This window comes from Argopecten irradians, chromosome 6, assembly GCF_041381155.1.
Source record: "Argopecten irradians isolate NY chromosome 6, Ai_NY, whole genome shotgun sequence".
NCBI lineage: Eukaryota > Metazoa > Mollusca > Bivalvia > Pectinida > Pectinidae > Argopecten > Argopecten irradians.
The window spans coordinates 33,861,536-33,885,227 of NC_091139.1; the positions used below are offsets into that span (position 1 = coordinate 33,861,536).

Sequence of the window (23,692 nt, forward strand, 5' to 3'; positions counted from 1 at the left end):
CTTTGAATGAGGCAACATGTAGATTCATTAATGACAAAATTAGCGACGTCAAATCATCACGTCATGAACATTGACGTCATGTCACAAGGCTGCCAATGACGTTACATAAAACATTCAGGTGCATATGACTATGCTTTGGACTGGTCTTTAACACCTGTAATTTATTAAAAAAAAAAGGTAAGCTCGATCAGTGTTACATGAAACTACATCATTGTCCGTTCTATCAAAATACAAGATAATCTGTGACACGTACATGTAACAATCTAATTCTACGATGTGACGGGGTGAAACACTGCGTGCTATGTGTAACAAAATATTTTCGCGTGTGATTTAGTTTCATGGTTTGGAATTTTAAAATGTTTTCGTTGGTAGAGATATTCATGGTTCGACAATGATACCATTAATAAATCAAATGTGATATTTTTTTTTAAATATTCATGGTTCCACAGCAACCGCCAAAAGAACAACTTCACGAGGAAAATTCCATGCAATGATATTGATTTTTATGTTCGTATTTAAAAAGTCAAAGATCTGTGCATTTGATTAAAGTTTACATGTATATGCTTCCAGATTCTTTTAACTATAATGTTGGTATACGAATAGCATTAATGGAGTGACCGATGAGATACCGAAGAAGTCAAATAATATTACATTTATGCATGAACAGCTTTTAGCTACATGCACATGCATGCGTATGCGCTCATGTGCTAAGAATTGACGAAGTCCGAATAGATGATGTAAATAAAACTGTCAAAACTAAATTGAATGTGGATTAAATGATCAAATAAAAAGAGTAATGTATGAAAAATCGTATTCGGGTTAGATGAGGTTTTCAAAGTACTAGTGAATCGAGCCCGAACCTTCCGATCTCTTTGCGTTCACCCTTGGAAACCACAGTGTACATGTCTAAACATCCGTCGTGTAGGCTGATTACATTGGTAACCAGTAATATATATTTTCAATTCCCCATGTTCCTTTCCGTATGACCGAATAATGTCGTTCTATCTCATCCACAATACGGCATATAATATATACAATTATACGGATTTTTATATATATCTTGTTATATCTATACATTCAAGATCCATCTTGTTTTTGTATCAGTTGATCTTAATCTGATTATAGTGTGCTGGTTTGTTAAATGTTTTTTTTTTAAACGATATGACGTGGACAGTTCATACATGCACTCGGGATCGAGCAAAGTGGTCACAATATACATGTATAGCACTCGGGAAATGGTGGTGGGGAAGGAGGTTATTATGGTAAACAAAGGCAATTCAGTTTAATAACTGTTGTGTTTTTAGCCCACCATCATCAGATGGTGGGCTATTCAAATCGCCTTTCGTCCGTGGTCCGTCGTCCGTCCGTCCTTCCGTCCGTCCGTCCGTCCGTCCGTCCGTCCGTTAACAATTCTTGTTACCGCTATTTCTCAGAAAGTACTGAAGGGATCTTTCTCCAATTTCATATGTAGGTTTCCCTAGGAACCTAGTTGTGCATATTGCATTTTGGGACCGATCGGTCAACAAGATGGCCGACAGGCGGCCATCTTGGATTTTGATAGTTAAAGTTTGTTACCGCTATTTCTCAAAAAGTGCTGAAGGGATCTTTCTCAAATTTCATATATAGGTCCCCCTAGGGCCCTAGTTGTGCATATTGCATTTTGAGACCGATCAGTAAACAAGATGGCCGACAGGCGGCCATCTTGGATTTTGATAGTTAAAGTTTGTTACCGCTATTTCTCAAAAAGTGCTGAAGGGATCTTTCTCAAATTTCATATATAGGTCCCCCTAGGGCCCTAGTTGTGCATATTGCATTTTGAGACCGATCAGTAAACAAGATGGCCGACAGGCGGCCATCTTGGATTTTGATAGTTAAAGTTTGTTACCGCTATTTCTCAGAAAGTACTGAAGGGATCTTTCTCAAATTTCATATGAAGGTTCCCCTAGGACCCTTGTTGTGCATATTGCATTTTGGGACCGATCGGTTAACAAAATGGCCGACAGGCGGCCATCTTGGATTTTGGTAGTTAAAGTTTGTTACCACTATTTCTCAGAAAGTACTGAAGGGATCCTTCTCAAATTTCATAGTTAGGTTCCCCTAGGACCCTTGTTGTGCATATTGCATTTTGGGACGATCGGTTAACAAAATGGCCGACAGGCGGCCATCTTGGATTTTGATAGTTAAAGTTTGTTACCACTATTTCTCAGAAAGTACTGAAGGGATCCTTCTCAAATTTCATAGTTAGGGTCCCCTAGGACCCTTGTTGTGCATGTTGCATTTTGGGACGATCGGTCAACAAGATGGCCGACAGGCGGCCATCTTGGATTTTGATAGTTAAAGTTTGTTACCGCTATTTCTCAAAAAGTGCTGAAGGGATCTTTCTTAAATTTCATATATAGGTTCCCCTAGGGCCCTAGTTGTGCATATTGCATTTTGAGACCGATCAGTAAACAAGATGGCCGACAGGCGGCCATCTTGGATTTTGATAGTTAAAGTTTGTTACCGCTATTTCTCAGAAAGTACTGAAGGGATCTTTCTCAAATTTCATATACAGGTTCCCCTAGGACCCTTGTTGTGCATATTGCATTTTGGGACCGATCGGTCTACAAGATGGCCGACCGACAGCCATATTGGATTTTGATAGTTAAAGTTTGTTACCGCTATTTCTCAGAAAGTACTGAAGGGATTTTTCTCAAATTTTATATGTAGGTTCCCCTTGTATCCTAGTTGTGCATTGTACCTTTTAGGACTGATGAATAATGCCTTTCGGGACTGATCGGTAAACAAGATGGCCAACCGGCCGCTATCTTAGATTTCATTGTTGAAGTTTGTTACCACTATTTCTTAGAAAGTACTATAGCGATCTGTCTCAAATTTTATATGTCATGTGTTTGAAAAAGTTTGAAAAGCAGGGAAAAGATCCCTCTTTCCATTGTCAGACATAGATCTTTCTTTGGTGGGCGCCAAGATCCCTCTGGGATCTCTTGTTTAATCAGATCAACATTTAAAACACTAAAACGATGTATGTCTTTTACTGGGTTTTTTCTGTTAAATGTGTGTTTTAAGTCAACTATTTAGATTTCTTAAACTGTGAATCTGGATGTGTTCGTAGTTCTCCGATTCACACATTTTAAATTCTATATCATGTAGATATACTACTTGATTTAGTATACTGACCCATTATGGCACATAAAACAAAAACCTGTGGATGGAGTGATCAAATTTAAGAAACGATTGATCGCATTTACATTTCAGACTCTTTCCTTTCAATATATCTTATAGACAACTCAAGAACTAAACCTATTTTTTAGAGTTCTACTTTATATATATTTCGGATAAAAAACGTTAAGAGAAATTGCAATACACACGATTGAAAAAAAAGACGAAAAAAACGTTTCAAACAGAGGGTTCTGAGAATTAGTAACAGTTTATATCAATTTGAACCCACCACATGGCCAATAGATCACTATAGAGGTCCTAATGCTCTGGATCAAAAGTTCCACAGTTTTTTTATCTTGATTATAAGACCCCTAAAACTAATATATGTACACTCTGGTACACAGATAAAAATTGATATAAATTGTAACTAATTCTCACACCCCTGTGGTTTCTAAAATAGTTTTTTTTCTACATAAAGCTCTTTCTAGATGATGTAGATGAAATGAAAAATACTGTTTCACCCTAAGATTTAAGCACTGATGAGTGATTTGACTAGACTGGGTGGGGTTGGTGTGCGGGATCCTCACAAAACTGTAGAAAGTATATAAAATATCTTCGTCCCTTGACCACTCCCTGCATCATGTACTGTATAATGTCATCAAAATTAATGCTATGGTCACAATGATCGGTCGGTATCCGGAGATAGGGGGTAATCGGGAGTACACCGCTGGTTTTGGGCCATTTTCCTATACTGGACAACACCGGTCAAGAAAATTGTCCGACATAATTTACATTAAAAGGAGGCCGTGCGGTAATCGTACGACGTCTGTTTCCAAACAATTTTTTATTTTTTTCTTTGGAGGGGGGGGGGGGGGGGGGGGGGGGGGGGGCCGTGAGGCAGTGATTGCCGCTCGATTAAACGATATATGTGAAGGATATGTGGCCGATTATGAAATTCTTAGATTATGAACGTTGTTATGACCCAGAATAACAGAAATGAGAAACCAGCAGCTAAATTCAAAACACAATTTAATTATATATACAATATTATACAGAGATGGTTTACAATATCTAGAGTAATTGGTGGTGGTACAAGAGTAATACGATGATTTAAAGTGTTACTTATCTGTATGCGAATGTCCTGGTATAATCCTTGATCCTTCTAGGTTTCAAATTAACAATAATCACAAATCCACAAGGAAATTGAATGTCCACCGATGATTTGTAAAGTTCCAGGCAATATGAATAAATCCACACACTAAGTGTTGTAATAATCCACAGATAAAGTCACAATAGCTCTCCCAATAGAATCTTATATGGCGCTGTACAATTCTTGATATGTCTTATTACAGGTCTCATTACAGTTCTGATTAGCCTTGGACAGCTGGAGTATATATAGCTAAACCGTAATTCAAGAATATTGGAGAACCTTCTACTTCTAGAAATATCTAACTAAAAACAGTAAACAAGTAAACACACATAACTTTCTGGAAATAGATCATTCTAGATCTCTACTTAAAATCAACATGTTTACAAACATATTTGTTTATACATGATTATATTCTAGAAAGTTCTATAACCTAAATCAATGATATGACCTTCATAGGATGTATTGATAAAAAAAACTATAGGAGTTATCTCCCTTATCTCATAACTACATGTATTTAGTGTCATACATAACACACCCCTCCTTAAAGAAAAGAAAGTTTTCTTGAAAAGGAAACTTTCTTCAAATATTAAGTCATATTTAAATCCTTGATAAAGCATCTGCTAGAATATTGTCTTTCCCTTTGATATGTTTGATGTCAAGATTGTATTCTTGCAAAGTCAAACTCCACCTGAGAATTCTTTGGTTTTTGTTTTTCATTTTCCCAATGAATGTCAAAGGGTTGTGGTCGGTAAAGACCAACACAGGCACAACTGTAGTGCAGAGATACACATCAAATTGGTTCAAGGCCAAAATCAACGCTAAACATTCTTTCTCAATGGTGGAATAATTTCTCTGGTGTTTGTCAAACTTTTTCGAGAAATAACAAATTGGATGGTCAATTTGTCCAGTACCTTCTTGCATCAAAACAGCACCAACACCTACATCACTGGCGTCAACAAACAGTTTAAACTGTTTATTAAAATCTGGAGCAGTCAGAACTGGTGAGTTTGATAGTATGGCTTTCAATTTCTCAAATGCAGACTTACATTCGTCTGACCAAACAAATTTGACATTTTTCTTTAACAAAGCAGTAAGTGGAGCTGCTATAACAAAGAAATTTTGACAAAATTTTCTGTAGTATCCAGCCATACCAAGAAACCTCATCAGCTCTCTCTTGCCTCCAGGAGCTGGAAAATCTATAATTGATTCTACTTTGGCCTGAACAGGTTTAACCTGCCCCTGTCCTACAACATGGCCTAAAAATTCAACAGTTGCATGACAAAATTCACATTTCAATAAGTTTACAGTCAATTTCATGGTAGTGAGTCTTTCGAAGAATTCACGAATCCCGCGTAGATGGTCTTCCCACGTGTCGTGGTAGTTGATGACGTCATCAATGTATCCATCACAGCCTTCCAGGTCTGATATCACGCTGTTAAGAAGACGTTGAAATGTTGCCGGGGCATTCTTCATACCAAACGGCATAACTTTGTACTGGTACAAACCTTGTGAGGTTACAAATGCCGACACTTCTTTAGCTCTTTCTGTTAATGGCACCTGCCAATATCCTTTCAACAGGTCAAACTTGCTTACGTACTTGGCTTTGCCAACTTTGTCAATACACGAGTCAATCCTTGGAATTGGATAAGAGTCTGTTTTACTGACAGAGTTTACTTTTCTGAAGTCAGTACAGAACCGGTATGTCTTGTCTGGCTTTGGTACCAGAACACATGGAGAGCTCCATTCACTTTTGCTTGGTTCAATAATATCATTGTCCAACATGTATTGAATTTCTTTCTTTAAGTGTTCTTCTTTCAAAGGATTGACACGGTAAGGATGTTGCTTGACAGGTGGCGCATCGCCTACATCCACGTCATGATAGATAGCATCTGTTTTGCCTGGTGTATCCGGAAACAAATGTTTAAACTCAAGTATCAAATCTTTCAGTTCATTGCGTTCCTTTTCTGATAGATGACTCAGTTTCTTGTCCAAGTTCGCGAGCACATCTGAATTCCGTAACTTAACACCACAGTCTAAACCTACATCTTGTACACCACCATCTAAGTCTAATTTACAAATATCAGCTGTACTTTCACTTTGTGATGGTACAGAGGCCAAAGTAGCAATAGGTTGAGAGGTCTTGTTCTCTTCTCTATCTACATATTCCTTAAGCATATTAACATGACATAATTGAGTTTTCTTGCGCCTCCCTGGAGTTTGTACAATGTAGTTAACATCATCAACCTTTTTCTCAACAATATAAGGTCCAAAATATCTAGCTTGCAAAGGCTGACCCGGTATTGGTAATAGAGCCAAAATTTTGTCACCTGGATCAAAACTTCTTGCACGGGCATCTTTATCATACCATGTTTTCATTTTGGTTTGAGTAACGGCCAAATTTTCTTTTGCCAGTTCACATGCCCTTGTCAACCTTTGCTTAAAGTTAGACACATACTCTAAGAGATTCACTTTAGAATCTTCGTCCAAAATTTTGTCTTTCAAAATTTTCAAAGGACCACGTACAGTATGTCCAAACACAAGTTCAAATGGACTGAAACCAAGAGATTCTTGTACAGATTCTCTAACGCCAAACAACAACATGTGTATGCCTTCGTCCCAATCTCTTTTGTTTTCAAAACAATAAGATCTCATCATATTCTTCAATGTCTGATGAAAACGTTCTAACGCACCCTGAGACTCTGGATGATAAGCACTAGACTTATACTGCTTGATCTGGAGCTGGTACATGACTTGTTGAAAAATACCAGACATGAAATTCGAACCTTGGTCCGATTGGACAGCTTTTGGAAGACCAACCAATGTAAAGAATTTAACCAAAGCCTTGACTATGTTAGGGGCCTTAATATTTCTGAGTGGAATGGCTTCAGGAAAGCGTGTGGAAGCACACATAATAGTTAAAAGATACTCATTCCCAGACTTAGTTTTGGGTAGAGGACCTACACAGTCTATAATGACTCTACTAAATGGTTCCTCAAATGCTGGAATGGGGTGCAAAGGTGCAACAGGGATTTTCTGATTAGGTTTCCCTACCACCTGACAAGTATGACAAGACCTACAAAAATCAGCCACATCCCGTTTCAACTTGGGCCAAAAGAAGTGATCTAAGATCCTGTTATAAGTCTTGGTCACACCTAGATGCCCTGCCATAGGTACGTCATGAGACAAACTTAGAATATCTTGCCTATACCTCGGTGGGACAACTATTTGATTGACAACCTTCCAGTCTTCCTCGGGAGACACATCAGGGGGGCGCCACTTGCGCATCAACACACCTGACTGACGGAAGTAACAAACCGGGACTTTCTCAGCCTCTTCCTCACTCAAAGCCCGATTACACAATAAGGAGATTTCAGGATCTTTCTCCTGTTCTACTATAAGCTCCTCTCTAGACAAAGATGATTTGCTCATCATGTCAGACAAAGAAGTACCCTTGTTAGGAACAACTCTATCACTATCAAAGTCTACAGGATTGCTCAAAAGATCACACTTGCTCCCGACATCCTCTATATCATGAGCCAAGAAAGTGTCACCTAACCCTGGACTATAATGATCCTCAACTACTGCAACATCAGAAACCTTCTTACTCATTGAACGAGTTACAGCACAAGAAGGGAAAATACCAGGAAATTCCTGTTGAATAGTCTCAGCATCATCTGTTTTATCAGGGATACTGGACACTAAGGGATCTACCCTAACTTTCTCTCCAGCCAAGTCATTGCCTAAAATGAGCGACACGCCCTCTATGGGAAGTTCCGGTCTAACACCAATGGTGACAGGCCCAGTAACCAAATCTGACTTTAAATAAACACAATGGAGAGGCACATTAACAAAACCTAACTCTACACCTTGAAGCAAAACACTACTACCAGATGAGGTCTCCTCAGACAAAGGCACTACGCCATCTAATATCAAAGAATGAGAAGCCCCAGTATCTCGCAAAATCTTCACACAGGTTTCAAGTTGGTAATATCACTAGTAAGTGAAACAAAACCTTCAGAAATGAAGGGAGAGTACTTCTCCAAGACGCTATCAGACTCTGAGCTCTTAATCTCAACAGACACTTTAGAATCTTCCACAATATCACTAAGTTTCTGACTAGGCTTTGACATAGCTAACACAGAAGGAACTGACTGTTTACGCCTTTGCTCCTTACGCTGGAGAGAATAACATTCAGACATAGTATGCCCTACTTTCTTGCAGTAATTACAAACAGGACCAGAAGGAGACCCCACACCTGCCCTATGATCTGTTTTAGAATCAGACTTAGTCTTATCACCTAATTTAGGTTTGTCGTTAGAAGGGCCACTAAAGGTTGGGTTCCTAGGCTGACCAAATTTATACTAGTACCTGTGGTACTGTTTTTGTCTTGAGAACTGTTTTTAACAAATGAGCCTTTGTGGGTGAGAGCGTAATCATCAGCCATTGTAGCTGCTTCACTAAGTGTTTCAACTTTTCTCTCATCTAAATGAGTTTTTATGTTTGAGTGGACACAACGTTTAAACTCCTCTATCAACAATAATTGCCTCAATTTACCGAAATCCTCACCAATTTCTTTAGAATCACACCACCTATTAAATAATTGTTCCTTTTCTCTGGCAAATTCTACATGAGTTTGTTCATCTCTCTTTCTCGAGTTTCGAAATTTCTGGCGGTAAGCCTCAGGAACTAACTCATAAGCTTTCAAAATAGCTTTCTTGACTACTTGGTAATTTGAAATATCATCAACAGATAAAGAAGAATAAATGTCTCTAGCTTTACCAATCAAGACACTCTGAAGAAGCATTGTAAGCTTATCTTCAGGCCATTTCATACTATCAGCTATTTTCTCAAAATGTAGAAAATACTTGTCAACTTCTTTCTCTTGAAAAGGAGGAACTAACCTAATATTTCTACTGACATCAAAACATCTGTTTCCTTGTAAACCCCTAAAAGTTGGATTACTTGAACCGTCTTGAGAAGCTAGCTCTAATTCTTTAATTCTAAGTTCTGTTTCAGCTTGAATTTTCTGCTTCTCTAGTTCTAACATCTGATCTCTCTCGATCTCTTTTTCTTTTAATTTTCTTTCCATTTCTTTTTCTCTTAACTCTCTTTCTTTGTCTATTTCTTTTTCCCTTAACTCCTTTTCTATTTCTCTTTCTCTCATTTCTTTCTCTATTTGTTTCATTTTCATTTCATTCTCTATTTGTTTCATTTTCATTTCATGTTCAAGTTCCATTTGTCTAATTTGGATTTCTGAAGTGACTGTTTTCCTCTATACTATCTAATGCACTAGAGTCAAATTTGCCATTGTCAACCAAATATCTTATAATTACATTCCTAATTTCAGCTTTCCTCAAATTAGTTTTGATAGTAAGGCCTAAATGTTTACCCAATAATAGTAAATCCTTCTTACTAACTTGCAAAAGAACTTCCAGGGATGGCGCTTTAACAAACTGTTCTACCTGCATAGTAGTCATATTTATCTAGCTGTTGGTTTCAAATGTAAACTCAAAGTTTGTACACAAATTTTGAAAATTTCTTAATTAATTTTTCAAAGTTAGATTCCACAAATAAAATATCGATCCCGGACGAGCCCCCAATTCTGTTATGACCCAGAATAACAGAAATGAGAAACCAGCAGCTAAATTCAAAACACAATTTAATTATATATACAATATTATACAGAGATGGTTTACAATATCTAGAGTAATTGGTGGTGGTACAAGAGTAATACGATGATTTAAAGTGTTACTTATCTGTATGCGAATGTCCTGGTATAATCCTTGATCCTTCTAGGTTTCAAATTAACAATAATCACAAATCCACAAGGAAATTGAATGTCCACCGATGATTTGTAAAGTTCCAGGCAATATGAATAAATCCACACTAAGTGTTGTAATAATCCACAGATAAAGTCACAATAGCTCTCCCAATAGAATCTTATATGGCGCTGTACAATTCTTGATATGTCTTATTACAGGTCTCATTACAGTTCTGATTAGCCTTGGACAGCTGGAGTATATATAGTCCCCGATGCTGTCTGATGACCTTCATAGGATGTATTGATAAAAAAAACTATAGGAGTTATCTCCCTTATCTCATAACTACATGTATTTAGTGAGTCCCGTGAGAGTCCCGTCCCACCGGCCGGCCATGTCTGGTGTCCGTCCGGAGACCAGGCAAAAATGGCTAAAATGCATGCCGGGAATACATCTTAAGCCTAATCGGAAGGGGATGTGACCAAAGCATAAGTACTGAACTCTACCGACGTCCACTATAAATACCACATTCCTTGTTATCGTCGTCGCATAGTTCTACAAGAAAATAGACATCATTTACACTGATCAGAAACTTAACTTATTCTCATACAAAATTAAAGATCATCCACAGGTGTTTGGTTCTATAGATATTTTTGTTCTATCTCTATCTACTCGAATTACGTATGTATACATGTAAAGAGAAAACAATATGTATAAAGCCAAACACCTGTGGTTCATCTACAGAATTCAATTCTCGGCTGATGAAATCTGCTTCCTTGTCCTCTTACAATTCAGACGGAATATTTCTAACACAATTTTCTTGCCTTTATTTTGTCTTTAAAACAACATCCCGTTGTTTGCATTTTAAGTTTCCGTACTCGTGATATGTTTGCTACATGTATATCAATGTATTCGGTATAATTTCAGTGACTTTTACGACTTTGATTTTCGATATTTTATTTTAAATATGTTCCGACGTATTTCAAAATATTATCAACTTGTGAAAGAGCAAAGCCTGTGGAATTTTCAGAATATTCGTGAAGAAACAATATTGCTAGATAAGATTTGAAAATGTTAAAACTGTATTAAATTTATTTATAAATATATTTGTCCGGATCATCGGACATGTGGCATATTGGAATTTTAGTCGAAACTGATTGAAATAAATCTGAATTTTTTTCACTCTTATCTTTGATTGATTTGCCATGAATATATTCATTGTTATCTCTACCAACGAAGAGAAAAACAATCTAAATATTTTTTTTCTAATGTCCTGTTTGCAGCTATATTTATTTATTCATTTGTATTTTTGTTAGAAAGTACCTACATGTTTACACTATGTATACTGATCACCTGATACTCACCAGTCTACCCTTTATATTATGTATTGATAAATTTATACATAAAATGCGGGCTTTATCAAACATAGTTTATTGAGAGTTTCCGCAAATAAACGTGGTGACGTCGGCAAAAAATGTGCGTAACTTTATAACGTCATTTATTCCGACGTCATAATCGCCGCATCTGGGCCCATTTTGTCAGTCGCCGTCACATATATACACCATCAATGGTAGACTGTAGGTTATATATACACCATCAATGTTAGACTGTAGGTTATCTATACACCATCAATGGTAGACTGTAGGTTATATATATACCAATAATGGTAGACTGTAAGTTATATATACACCATATCAATGGTAGACTGTAGGTTATATATACACCATGAATGTTAGACTGTAGGTTATCTATACACCATCAATGGTAGACTGTAGGTTATATATACACCAACAATGATAGTCTGTAGGTTATATATACACCATCAATGGTAGACTGTAGGTTATCTATACACCATCAATGGTAGTCTGTAGGTTATACATACAACATCAATGGTAGACTGTAGGTTATATATACACCATCAATGGTAGACTGTAGGTTATATACACCAACAATGATAGTCTGTAGGTTATATATACACCATCAATGGTAGACTGTAGGTTATATATACACCATCAATGGTAGTCTGTAGGTTATATATACAACATCAATGGTAGACTGTAGGTTATATATACACCATCAATGGTAGTCTGTAGGTTATATATACACCATCAATGGTAGACTGTAGGTTATATATACACCATCCTTGGTAGACTGTAGGTTATATATACACCATCAATGGTAGTCTGTAGGTTATATATACACCAACAATGGTAGTCTGTAGGTTATATATACACCATCAACATTAGACTGTAGGTTATATATACACCAACAATGGTAGTCTGTAGGTTATATATACACCATCAATATTAGACTGTAGGTTATATATACACCAACAATGGTAGTCTGTAGGTTATATATACACCATCAATGGTAGACTGTAGGTTATATATACACCATCAATGGTAGTCTGTAGGTTATATACACCAACAAAGATAGTCTGTAGGTTATATATACACCATCAATGGTAGACTGTGGGTTATATATACACCACCAATGGTAGACTATAGGTTATATATACACCATCAATGGTAGTCTGTAGGTTATATATACACCACCAATGGTAGACTGTAGGTTATATATACACCAACAATGATAGTCTGTAGGTTATATATACACCATCAATGGTAGACTGTAGGTTATATATACACCATCAATGGTAGACTGTAGGTTATATATACACCATCAATGGTAGACTGTAGGTTATATATACACCATCCTTGGTAGACTGTAGGTTATATATACACCATCAATGGTAGACTGTAGGTTATATATACACCATCAATGGTAGACTGTAGGTTATATATACACCATCAATGGTAGACTGTAGGTTATATATACACCATCAATGGTAGACTGTAGGTTATATATACACCATCAATGGTAGACTGTAGGTTATATATACACCATCAATGGTAGACTGTAGGTTATATATACACCATCAATGGTAGACTGTAGGTTATACACACCATCAATATTAGACTGTAGGTTATATATACACCATTAATGGTAGACTGTAGGTTATATATACACCATCAATGGTAGACTGTAAGTTATATATACACCATCAATGGTAGACTGTAGGTTATATATACAACATCAATGGTAGACTGTAAGTTATATATACACCATCAATGGTAGACTGTAGGTTATATATACACCATCAATGGTAGACTGTAGGTTATATATACACAATCAATGGTAGACTGTGGGTTATATATACACCATCAATGGTAGACTGTAGGTTATATATACACCATCAATGGTAGACTGTAGGTTATCTATACACCATCAATGGTAGACTGTAGGTTATATATACACCATCAATGGTAGACTGTAGGTTATATATACACCATCTATGGTAGACTGTAGGTTATCTATACACCATCAATGGTAGACTGTAGGTTATATATACACCATCAATGGTAGACTGTAGGTTATATATACACCATCAATGGTAGACTGTAGGTTATATATACACTATCAATGGTTGTCTAGGTTATATATATACAACAATGGTAGACTGTAGGTTATCTATACACCATCAATGGTAGACTGTAGGTTATATATACACCATCAATGGTAGTCTGTAGGTTATATATACACCATCAATGGTAGACTGTAGGTTATATATACACTATCAATGGTAGACTGTAGGTTATATATACACCATCAATGGTAGACTGTAGGTTATCTATACACCATCAATGGTAGACTGTAGGTTATATATACACCATCAATGGTAGACTGTAGGTTATATATACACCACCAATGATAGACTGTAGGTTATCTATACACCATCAATGGTAGACTGTAGGTTATCTATACACCATCAATGGTAGACTGTAAGTTATATATACACCATCAATGGTAGACTGTAGGTTATATATACACCATCAATGGTAGACTGTAGGTTATATATACACTATCAATGGTAGTCTAGGTTATATATATACAACAATGGTAGACTGTAGGTTATATATACACCATCAATGGTAGACTGTAGGTTATATATATACCACCAATGGTAGACTGTAGGTTTTATATACACCATCTATGGTAGACTGTAGGTTATCTATACACCATCAATGGTAGACTGTAGGTTATATATACACCATCAATGGTAGACTGTAGGTTATATATACACCATCAATGGTAGACTGTAGGTTATATATACACCAACAATGATAGACTGTAGGTTATATAAACACCATCAATGGTAGACTGTGGGTTATATATACACCATCAATGGCAGACTGTAGGTTATCTATACACCATCAATGGTAGTCTGTAGGTTATATACACCATCAATGGTAGTCTGTAGGTTATATATACACCATCAATGGTAGTCTGTAGGTTATATACACCATCAATGGTAGTCTGTAGGTTATATATACACCATCAATGGTAGTCTGTAGGTTATCTATACACCATCAATGGTAGACTGTAGGTTATATATACACCATGAATGTTAGACTGTAGGTTATCTATACACCATCAATGGTAGACTGTAAGTTATATATACACCATCAATGGTAGACTGTAGGTTATATATACACCATCAATGGTAGTCTGTAGGTTATATATACACCATCAATGGTAGTCTGTAGGTTATATATACACATCAATGGTAGACTGTATGTTATAAATACGACATCAATGGTAGACTGTAGGTTATATATACACCATCAATGGTAGACTATAGGTTATCTATACACCATCAATGGTAGACTGTAGGTTATATATATACCATCAATGGTAGACTGTAAGTTATATATACACCATCAATGGTAGACTGTAGGTTATATATACACCATCAATGGTAGACTGTAGGTTATATATACACCATCAATGGTAGTCTGTAGGTTATATATACACCATCAATGGTAGTCTGTAGGTTATATATACACCATCAATGGTAGTCTGTAGGTTATATATACACCATCAATGGTAGTCTGTAGGTTATCTATACACCATCAATGGTAGACTGTAGGTTATATATACACCATGAATGTTAGACTGTAGGTTATATATATACAACAATGGTAGACTGTAGGTTATATATACACCATCAATGGTAGTCTGTAGGTTATATATACAACATCAATGGTAGACTGTAGGTTATATATACACCATCAATGGTAGTCTGTAGGTTATATAAACACCATCAATGGTAGACTGTAGGTTATATATACACCATCCTTGGTAGACTGTAGGTTATATATACACCATCAATGGTAGTCTGTAGGTTATATATACACCAACAATGGTAGACTGTAGGTTATATATACACCATCAATGGTAGTCTGTAGGTTATATATACACCATCAATGGTAGTCTGTAGGTTTATATATACACCATCAATGGTAGACTGTAGGTTATATACACCAAAAATGGTAGACTGTAGGTTATATATACACCATGAATGGTAGTGTAGGTTTATATATACACCATCAATGGTAGTCTGTAGGTTATATATACACCATCAATGGTAGTCTGTAGGTTATATATACACCATCAATGGTAGTCTGTAGGTTATATATACACCATCAATGGTAGTCTGTAGGTTATATATACACCATCAATGGTAGTCTGTAGGTTATATATACACCATCAATGGTAGTCTGTAGGTTATATATACACCATCAAATGAGTAACCATCAGTCTGTAGGTTATATATACACCATCAATGGTAGACTGTAGGTTATATATACACCATCAATGGTAGACTGTAGGTTATATATACACCATCAATGGTAGACTGTAGGTTATATATACACCATCAATGGTAGTCTGTAGGTTATATATACACCATCAATGGTAGTCTGTAGGTTATATATACACCATCAATGGTAGACTGTAGGTTATATATACACCATCAATGGTAGACTGTAGGTTATATATACACCATCAATGGTAGTCTGTAGGTTATATATACACCATCAATGGTAGACTGTAGGTTATATATACACCATCAATGGTAGTCTGTAGGTTATATATACACCATCAATGGTAGTCTGTAGGTTATATATACACCATCAATGGTAGTCTGTAGGTTATATATACACCATCAATGGTAGTCTGTAGGTTATATATACACCATCAATGGTAGACTGTAGGTTATATACACCAAAAATGGTAGACTGTAGGTTATATATACACCATGAATGGTAGTCTGTAGGTTATATATACACCATCAATGGTAGTCTGTAGGTTATATATACACCATCAATGGTAGTCTGTAGGTTATATATACACCATCAATGGTAGTCTGTAGGTTATATATACACCATCAATGGTAGTCTGTAGGTTATATATACACCATCAATGGTAGTCTGTAGGTTATCTATACACCATCAATGGTAGTCTGTAAGGTAGTTATATATACACCATCAATGGTAGTCTGTAGATTATATACACCATCAATGGTAGTCTGTAGGTTATCTATACACCATCAATGGTAGACTGTAGGTTATATATATACCATCAATGGTAGACTGTAAGTTATATATACACCATCAATGGTAGACTGTAGGTTATATATACACCATCAATGGTAGTCTGTAGGTTATATATACACCATCAATGGTAGTCTGTAGGTTATATACACCATCAATGGTAGTCTGTAGGTTATATATACACCATCAATGGTAGTCTGTAGGTTATATACACCATCAATGGTAGTCTGTAGGTTATCTATACACCATCAATGGTAGACTGTAGGTTATATATACACCATGAATGTTAGACTGTAGGTTATATATATACAACAATGGTAGACTGTAGGTTATATATACACCATCAATGGTAGTCTGTAGGTTATATATACAACATCAATGGTAGACTGTAGGTTATATATACACCATCAATGGTAGTCTGTAGGTTATATATACACCATCAATGGTAGTCTGTAGGTTATATATACACCATCAATGGTAGACTGTAGGTTATATATACACCATCAATGGTAGACTGTAGGTTATATATACACCATCAATGGTAGTCTGTAGGTTATATATACACCATCAATGGTAGACTGTAGGTTATATATACACCATCCTTGGTAGACTGTAGGTTATATATACACCATCAATGGTAGTCTGTAGGTTATATATACACCAACAATGGTAGACTGTAGGTTATATACACCAAAAATGGTAGACTGTAGGTTATATATACACCATCAATGGTAGTCTGTAGGTTATATATACACCATCAATGGTAGTCTGTAGGTTATATATACACCATCAATGGTAGTCTGTAGGTTATCTATACACCATCAATGGTAGTCTGTAGGTTATATATACACCATCAATGGTAGTCTGTAGATTATATACACCATCAATGGTAGTCTGTAGGTTATATATACACCATCAATGGTAGACTGTAGGTTATATATACACCATCAATGGTAGACTGTAGGTTATATATATGGTATACACCATCAATGGTAGACTGTAGGTTATATATACACCATCAATGGTAGTCTGTAGGTTATATATACACCATCAATGGTAGACTGTAGGTTATATATACACCATCAATGGTAGTCTGTAGGTTATATATACACCATCAATGGTAGTCTGTAGGTTATATATACACCATCAATGGTAGTCTGTAGGTTATATATACACCATCAATGGTAGACTGTAGGTTATATATACACCATCAATGGTAGACTGTAGGTTATATATACACCATCAATGGTAGTCTGTAGGTTATATATACACCATCAATGGTAGACTGTAGGTTATATATACACCATCAATGGTAGACTGTAGGTTATATATATACACCATCAATGGTAGACTGGAGGTTATATATACACCATCAATGGTAGTCTGTAGGTTATCTATACACCATCAATGGTAGTCTGTAGGTTATATATACACCATCAATGGTAGACTGTAGGTTATATATACACCATCAATGGTAGACTGTAGGTTATATATACACCATCAATGGTAGACTGTAGGTTATATATACACCATCAATATTAGACTGTAGGTTATATATATACAACAATGGTAGACTGTAGGTTATATATACACCATCAATGGTAGACTGTAGGTTATATATACACCACCAATAATGGTAGTCTGTAGGTTATATATACACAACAATGGTAGGCAGCATGTATGTTTGCACATGAACCAGATATTTGCCCAATTGAACCCTTTGGTTGTGACATCAGTATTTTAGGGTCTGTATATTTCATTTCAGCTTCACTGACCAAGCTGACATAGAGGACAATATGGCCAAACAACAACCTAATTTTCTTTCTTATATTTATAACAAATTCATGTTTACCAATATGAGACCAAAGTGTGTTATATTTCTGATAATACAGATTTTAAACATGATTACTGACTTGATGGTTATTTTGTAAAGTATGAGATTGGAACTCCTGTTTCTTTGATAATGTGACAAATAATTTCACACCACATAAAGGTAAAAAATGAATTTGTTGTATTATTCTATTCTGCCTGCATTTCATGTAGAGAGCAATGCCATTTGATATAGCATGGGGTAAGGCAGAATGAAAAGACAGCCAGAAAGGACAGAAATGGGGAGGTATAAGGAAGGGATGAATGGGGAAGAAAGGGTAGTAAGGACATGATGGGAAAAGAAAGAAGAGGAGAACTTAGAGATAGTGGAGGGAAAGGGAAATAAACAGAATGTAAGAAGGTGGAGACGGAAGCAGAAAGGAAGGGGGGAGAGTGAAGCAGAGAGGAAGTTGGGAAAGGGATGCATAGACAAAGGAGAGAAAGGAAATCAGAAAGGAAGTTGAGAGAGGGAAGCAGAGATGATAGGGGAGAGGAAAGGGAAGAGAGGAAAGCAGAAAGGAAGGGGGAAAGGGAAGCAGAATGGAAGGGGATAGGGAAGTAAAGAGAAAAGCAGAAAAAGGAGGGAAGGAGCAGAAAGGAGGGAGAGAGGGAAGCAGAAAGGCAGGAATGAGAGGGTCAGAAACATAAATACAGATATTGCCAGATTTACATTCCTCTTGTTTAAAGGAACATGAACCTTAAATAATTTGTTCTGTATGCTTAGATATGGTTTTCAGATGTTTATTGAATATTTTATTACAATGATTGGTTATCTAAAACGACAGGAAAACGTGGGGAATACCTACCTCAAAAATGATAAAAATAGATTGTGCAGTGCATTGTGGGAGGTCACTAAAGTTCAACACTACTTTACTATCATTACCAAATTCGACCGGGCCGATTAAAAATACAGCAAGATGGAATTTCCATTATAATAATTTTATTTGACACATTTGCACAATAACTGATATATATTACTTATTAAGGTATCTGACACGTCTTAAATAGGTATGGTTAATTAAGGTTCATGTTCCTTTAAGCTTGCTAGGCTTAGCAACATGTCTAGGCTCTCGCTTTGTCAGCAAGGTGTTAGTACGGCAACAACAGATCTCTTTCTGGCTTCATAATACTTCAGGGATCAATGAAATTATATTGAAAAATTTAAACATGTTTGAAAACTTATTGAGTACTTTTGTTCATAAGCATTTTGTTGATTGGTTTGAATTTAAGGAATATAAGTAATTGAAAAGTTCTTTCAGCTTCAAAAATACTGTCAACACTGCTGCTTTTAAAATATGCTTCTTGCATGTCATTAGAATTTGCTGAACATGTCACAAGTTTAAAAAATTGGTGAATCATTTATGAGTAGTGATATAAATATTGGTTTTATATAGGTGTATTTTTTCTGTGTTTTTTGACATGCTTATTTTCATGTAACCTACTATTTATTGTAACCATGTATTTATCACTTTGTCTACTTTTAAATATGTACTGCTAAATTGCTGCTAAATTGTTGCTAATATCACTAACAAATTCAAACCTGAAGTATTTCCAATTAGCTATGCTCGGTCCAGATATTTCCATGTACAGTAAAATATGGTTATAACGAAGCTCTGGGGACCAACAACATTACTTCGTAATAAGCATAGTTTGTTATACATACGTTACAAACATATTAGACAAACTTTGATAGGGAATGAAAATGTTTAGTTTATAATAAACCATGAATTCATTGAAAGCGTTTTCTGTATACAGGTGTCTTTTAAAATCAATCAAAATATTGGTGTTTGTAGTCATGTGTTGAAAAGTGTTTGTGTGTCTTTTATGCCAGAGAAGTTGGCTTAAAAAAAAAATCATCCATGATTCATCACTTAAATTTTCATATGAAGACATTAACGCTCTTCAAAATTGATGTATCACTTTTGCTTTTAATGTATGCAGCTAATTGACAGACATTTTGCAATTAAAAATGAAATTTTGATTGTGCCATTTAAGTGAAGCCCCACTCATTAATTGGCTAATATGTTTTCTTTTCAGATCTTTCAGCAGGCGGGATTGCTGGTATCACCATCGGTGCTGTCGTTGTAGCTATCATTGTCATAGCTGGAGTGTTTACCATCTACAGGTAAGTCAGGCATAATACTGAACACTGTTCAAAATAATTTGACGAAACACTGCATTTCTGAAGCAAAGTGGTGTCAAAATACCAGATATCATTTTATAGTTTGCAGCTTTATATTTCTGGGGCCGTGGTGGCCGAGTGGTTAAGATGTCTCAACATATTACCACAAGCCCTCTACCTCTGAGTCGTGAATTCGAATCCCATGTGGGGCAGTTGCCAGGTACTGACCGCTTGTCGATGGTTTTTCTCCAAGTACTCAGCTTTCCTCCACCAATAAACCTGGCACGTCCTTACATGACAATGGCTGTTAATAGGACGTTAAACTGATAAAACCCTAAACCCACTTTATATTATTAACAGGTCCCAAAAAACCACTTATATAAAATTATATAGAGAAAAGCTTCATCAAGAAAAGCCCAAGAAACCCCAAAATTCCTACTTAGTCACCATACTTTGGCTTCTCCAACTCAAACATTACGATAATAAGATCTTATTTTCACTCAAGCATCAATGAGATCTTAACTAAGGTTCTTGACAGCCAGGGATTGTGTTTAATGAACGAAGATAAAGGACACTGTACCTATATCTGAAGTTTCTTGGAGCCCATCAAACTTAGTAAACATACAATTTTCTTCCACGCTTTGAAAGTGTAATTGTTTATGACCCTAGAATGTAAGTCCTTTCAAACCTTACCAAACCAAACTGCCCAAATGTCAAAGGTCAAGATCACCATGACTACAATTCTGACATTAATGAATTAGTGTAATAAAGGGTTTGTAGCTTACAGAGATAAAATGTTGCAGTGAACAGTCTGCCAGAAAGACTCCATACTTTTCATGTCGAAAATACACTCTGTAAAAGTATTAATTCTGAAAAACTTGATAAATATGGGTGTTAGAGTGAAAAGATTGAATGTTAATTGAATATGGTGTCAATGTTTAGTTCTATATTTGCAGATGTACAAGAAAAGGATTAGCGAAAATAACAACTCCATATGACTTTGAAGTTCCTGAACTGGAAAAGGTAACTACTGTTATATCATTAGTCAAAACATAAAATGTTATATCAATAATGAGATTCAAACTTATCAACCTATTTAAAATAGTTGAATTATTTAGATTACTTGTAAGTATTTGTATATGCATATCTTGTATAAGAACGAATATGAAAATGCTATGTTTAGTTAAACTTAAATAAGAATCAGACATTTAGTATCAGGGAGCAATGGACAATATCTCATGGATACAATAATAAAGTTCATACATGATTCCTGGACACACTTATGAGACTATTGGGACACATGGACATAATAATGACACTCAGAGACATATGGACATACAGTGATGACACTCAGGTAATACACATGGACAGATCAGTTAAAACACATGGACATACAGAGATGACACTCAGTTAAAACACATGGACATACAGAGATAACACTCAATTAAGACACATGGACATAGAGAGATGGCACTCAGTTAAAACACATGGACATACAGAGATGACACTCAGTTAAAACACATGGACATACAGAGATAACACTCAATTAAGACACATGGACATACAGAGATGACACTCAGTTAAAACACATGGACATACAGAGATAACACTCAATTAAGACACATGGATGGACATCATTAAAAGACAAATGACACTACAGAGAGACACATGGACATACAGAGATGACACTCAGAGCACCTTAAACACATGGACATACAGAGATAACATCAATAAGACACATGGACATAGAGAGATGGCACTCAGTTAAAACACATGGACATACAGAGATGCACTCAGTAAAACACATGGACATACAGAGATACACTCATTAAACACATGGACATACAGAGATGCAACACTCAGTTAAAACACATGGACATACAGAGATGACACTCAGTTAAAACACATGGACATACAGAGATAACACTCAATTAAGACACATGGACATAAAGAGATGACACTCAATTAAGACACATGGACATACAGAGATGACACTCAGTTAATACACATGGACATACAGAGATAACACTCAGTTAAGACACATGGACATACAGAGATGACACTCAGTTAAAACACATGGACATACAGAGATAACACTCAATTAAGACACATGGACATAGAGAGATGGCACTCAGTTAAAAACATAGACATACATACATAAGACTCAGTTAAGACACATGGACATACAGAGATGACACTCAGTTAAAACACATGGACATACAGAGATAACACTCAATTAAGACACATGGACATAGAGAGATGGCACTCAGTTAAAACACATAGACATACATAGACTCAGTTAAGACACATGGACATACAGAGATGACACTCAGTTAAAACACATGGACATACAGAGATAACAATCAGTTAAGACACATGGACATACAGAGATGGCACTCAGTTAAAACACATGGACATACATAGATATCAATCAGGTAATACACATGGACATACAGAGATGACACTCAGTTAAGACACATGGACATAGAGAGATGGCACTCAGTTAAAACACATAGACATACAGAGATGAAACTCAGTTAAGACACCTGGACATACAGAGATGACACACAGTTAAAACACATGGACATACAGAGATAACACTCGGGTAAGACACATGGACATACAGAGATGACACTCAGTTAAAACACATGGACATGCAGAGATAACACTCAGGTAAGACACATGGACATAGAGAGATGGCACTCAGTTAAAACACATAGACATACAGAGATGAAACTCAGTTAAGACACATGGACATACAGAGATGACACACAGTTAAAACACATGGACATACAGAGATAACACTCAGGTAAGACACATGGACATACAGAGATGACACTCAGTTAAAACACATGGACATGCAGAGATAACACTCAGGTAAGACACATGGACATAGAGAGATGGCACTCAGTTAAAACACATAGACATACAGAGATGAAACTCAGTTAAGACACATGGACATACAGAGATGACACACAGTTAAAACACATGGACATACAGAGATAACACTCAGGTAAGACACATGGACATAGAGAGATGGCACTCAGTTAAGACACATGGACATAGAGTGATGGCACTCAGTTAAAACACATGGACATACAGAGATATCAATCAGGTAATACACATGGACATACAGAGATGACAATCAGTTAAGACACATGGACATAGAGAGATGGCA

The 23,692-nt window shown here is 36.1% G+C and overlaps 1 protein-coding gene across 7 annotated transcripts in view; it reads left to right on the forward strand.

Annotated features, from left to right (window-relative positions):
- Window positions 1-23,692, forward strand: part of LOC138325690 (leukemia inhibitory factor receptor-like) — an 86,072-nt gene that overhangs the window by 50,290 nt on the left and 12,090 nt on the right. For all 7 annotated transcript variants that reach the window (XM_069271515.1, XM_069271513.1, XM_069271518.1 and 4 more), the window contains 2 exons: window positions 20,430-20,517; window positions 21,471-21,537. In XM_069271515.1, coding sequence (XP_069127616.1) covers window positions 20,430-20,517; window positions 21,471-21,537 — 155 coding nt within the window. The remainder of the gene's footprint in view (window positions 1-20,429; window positions 20,518-21,470; window positions 21,538-23,692) is intronic.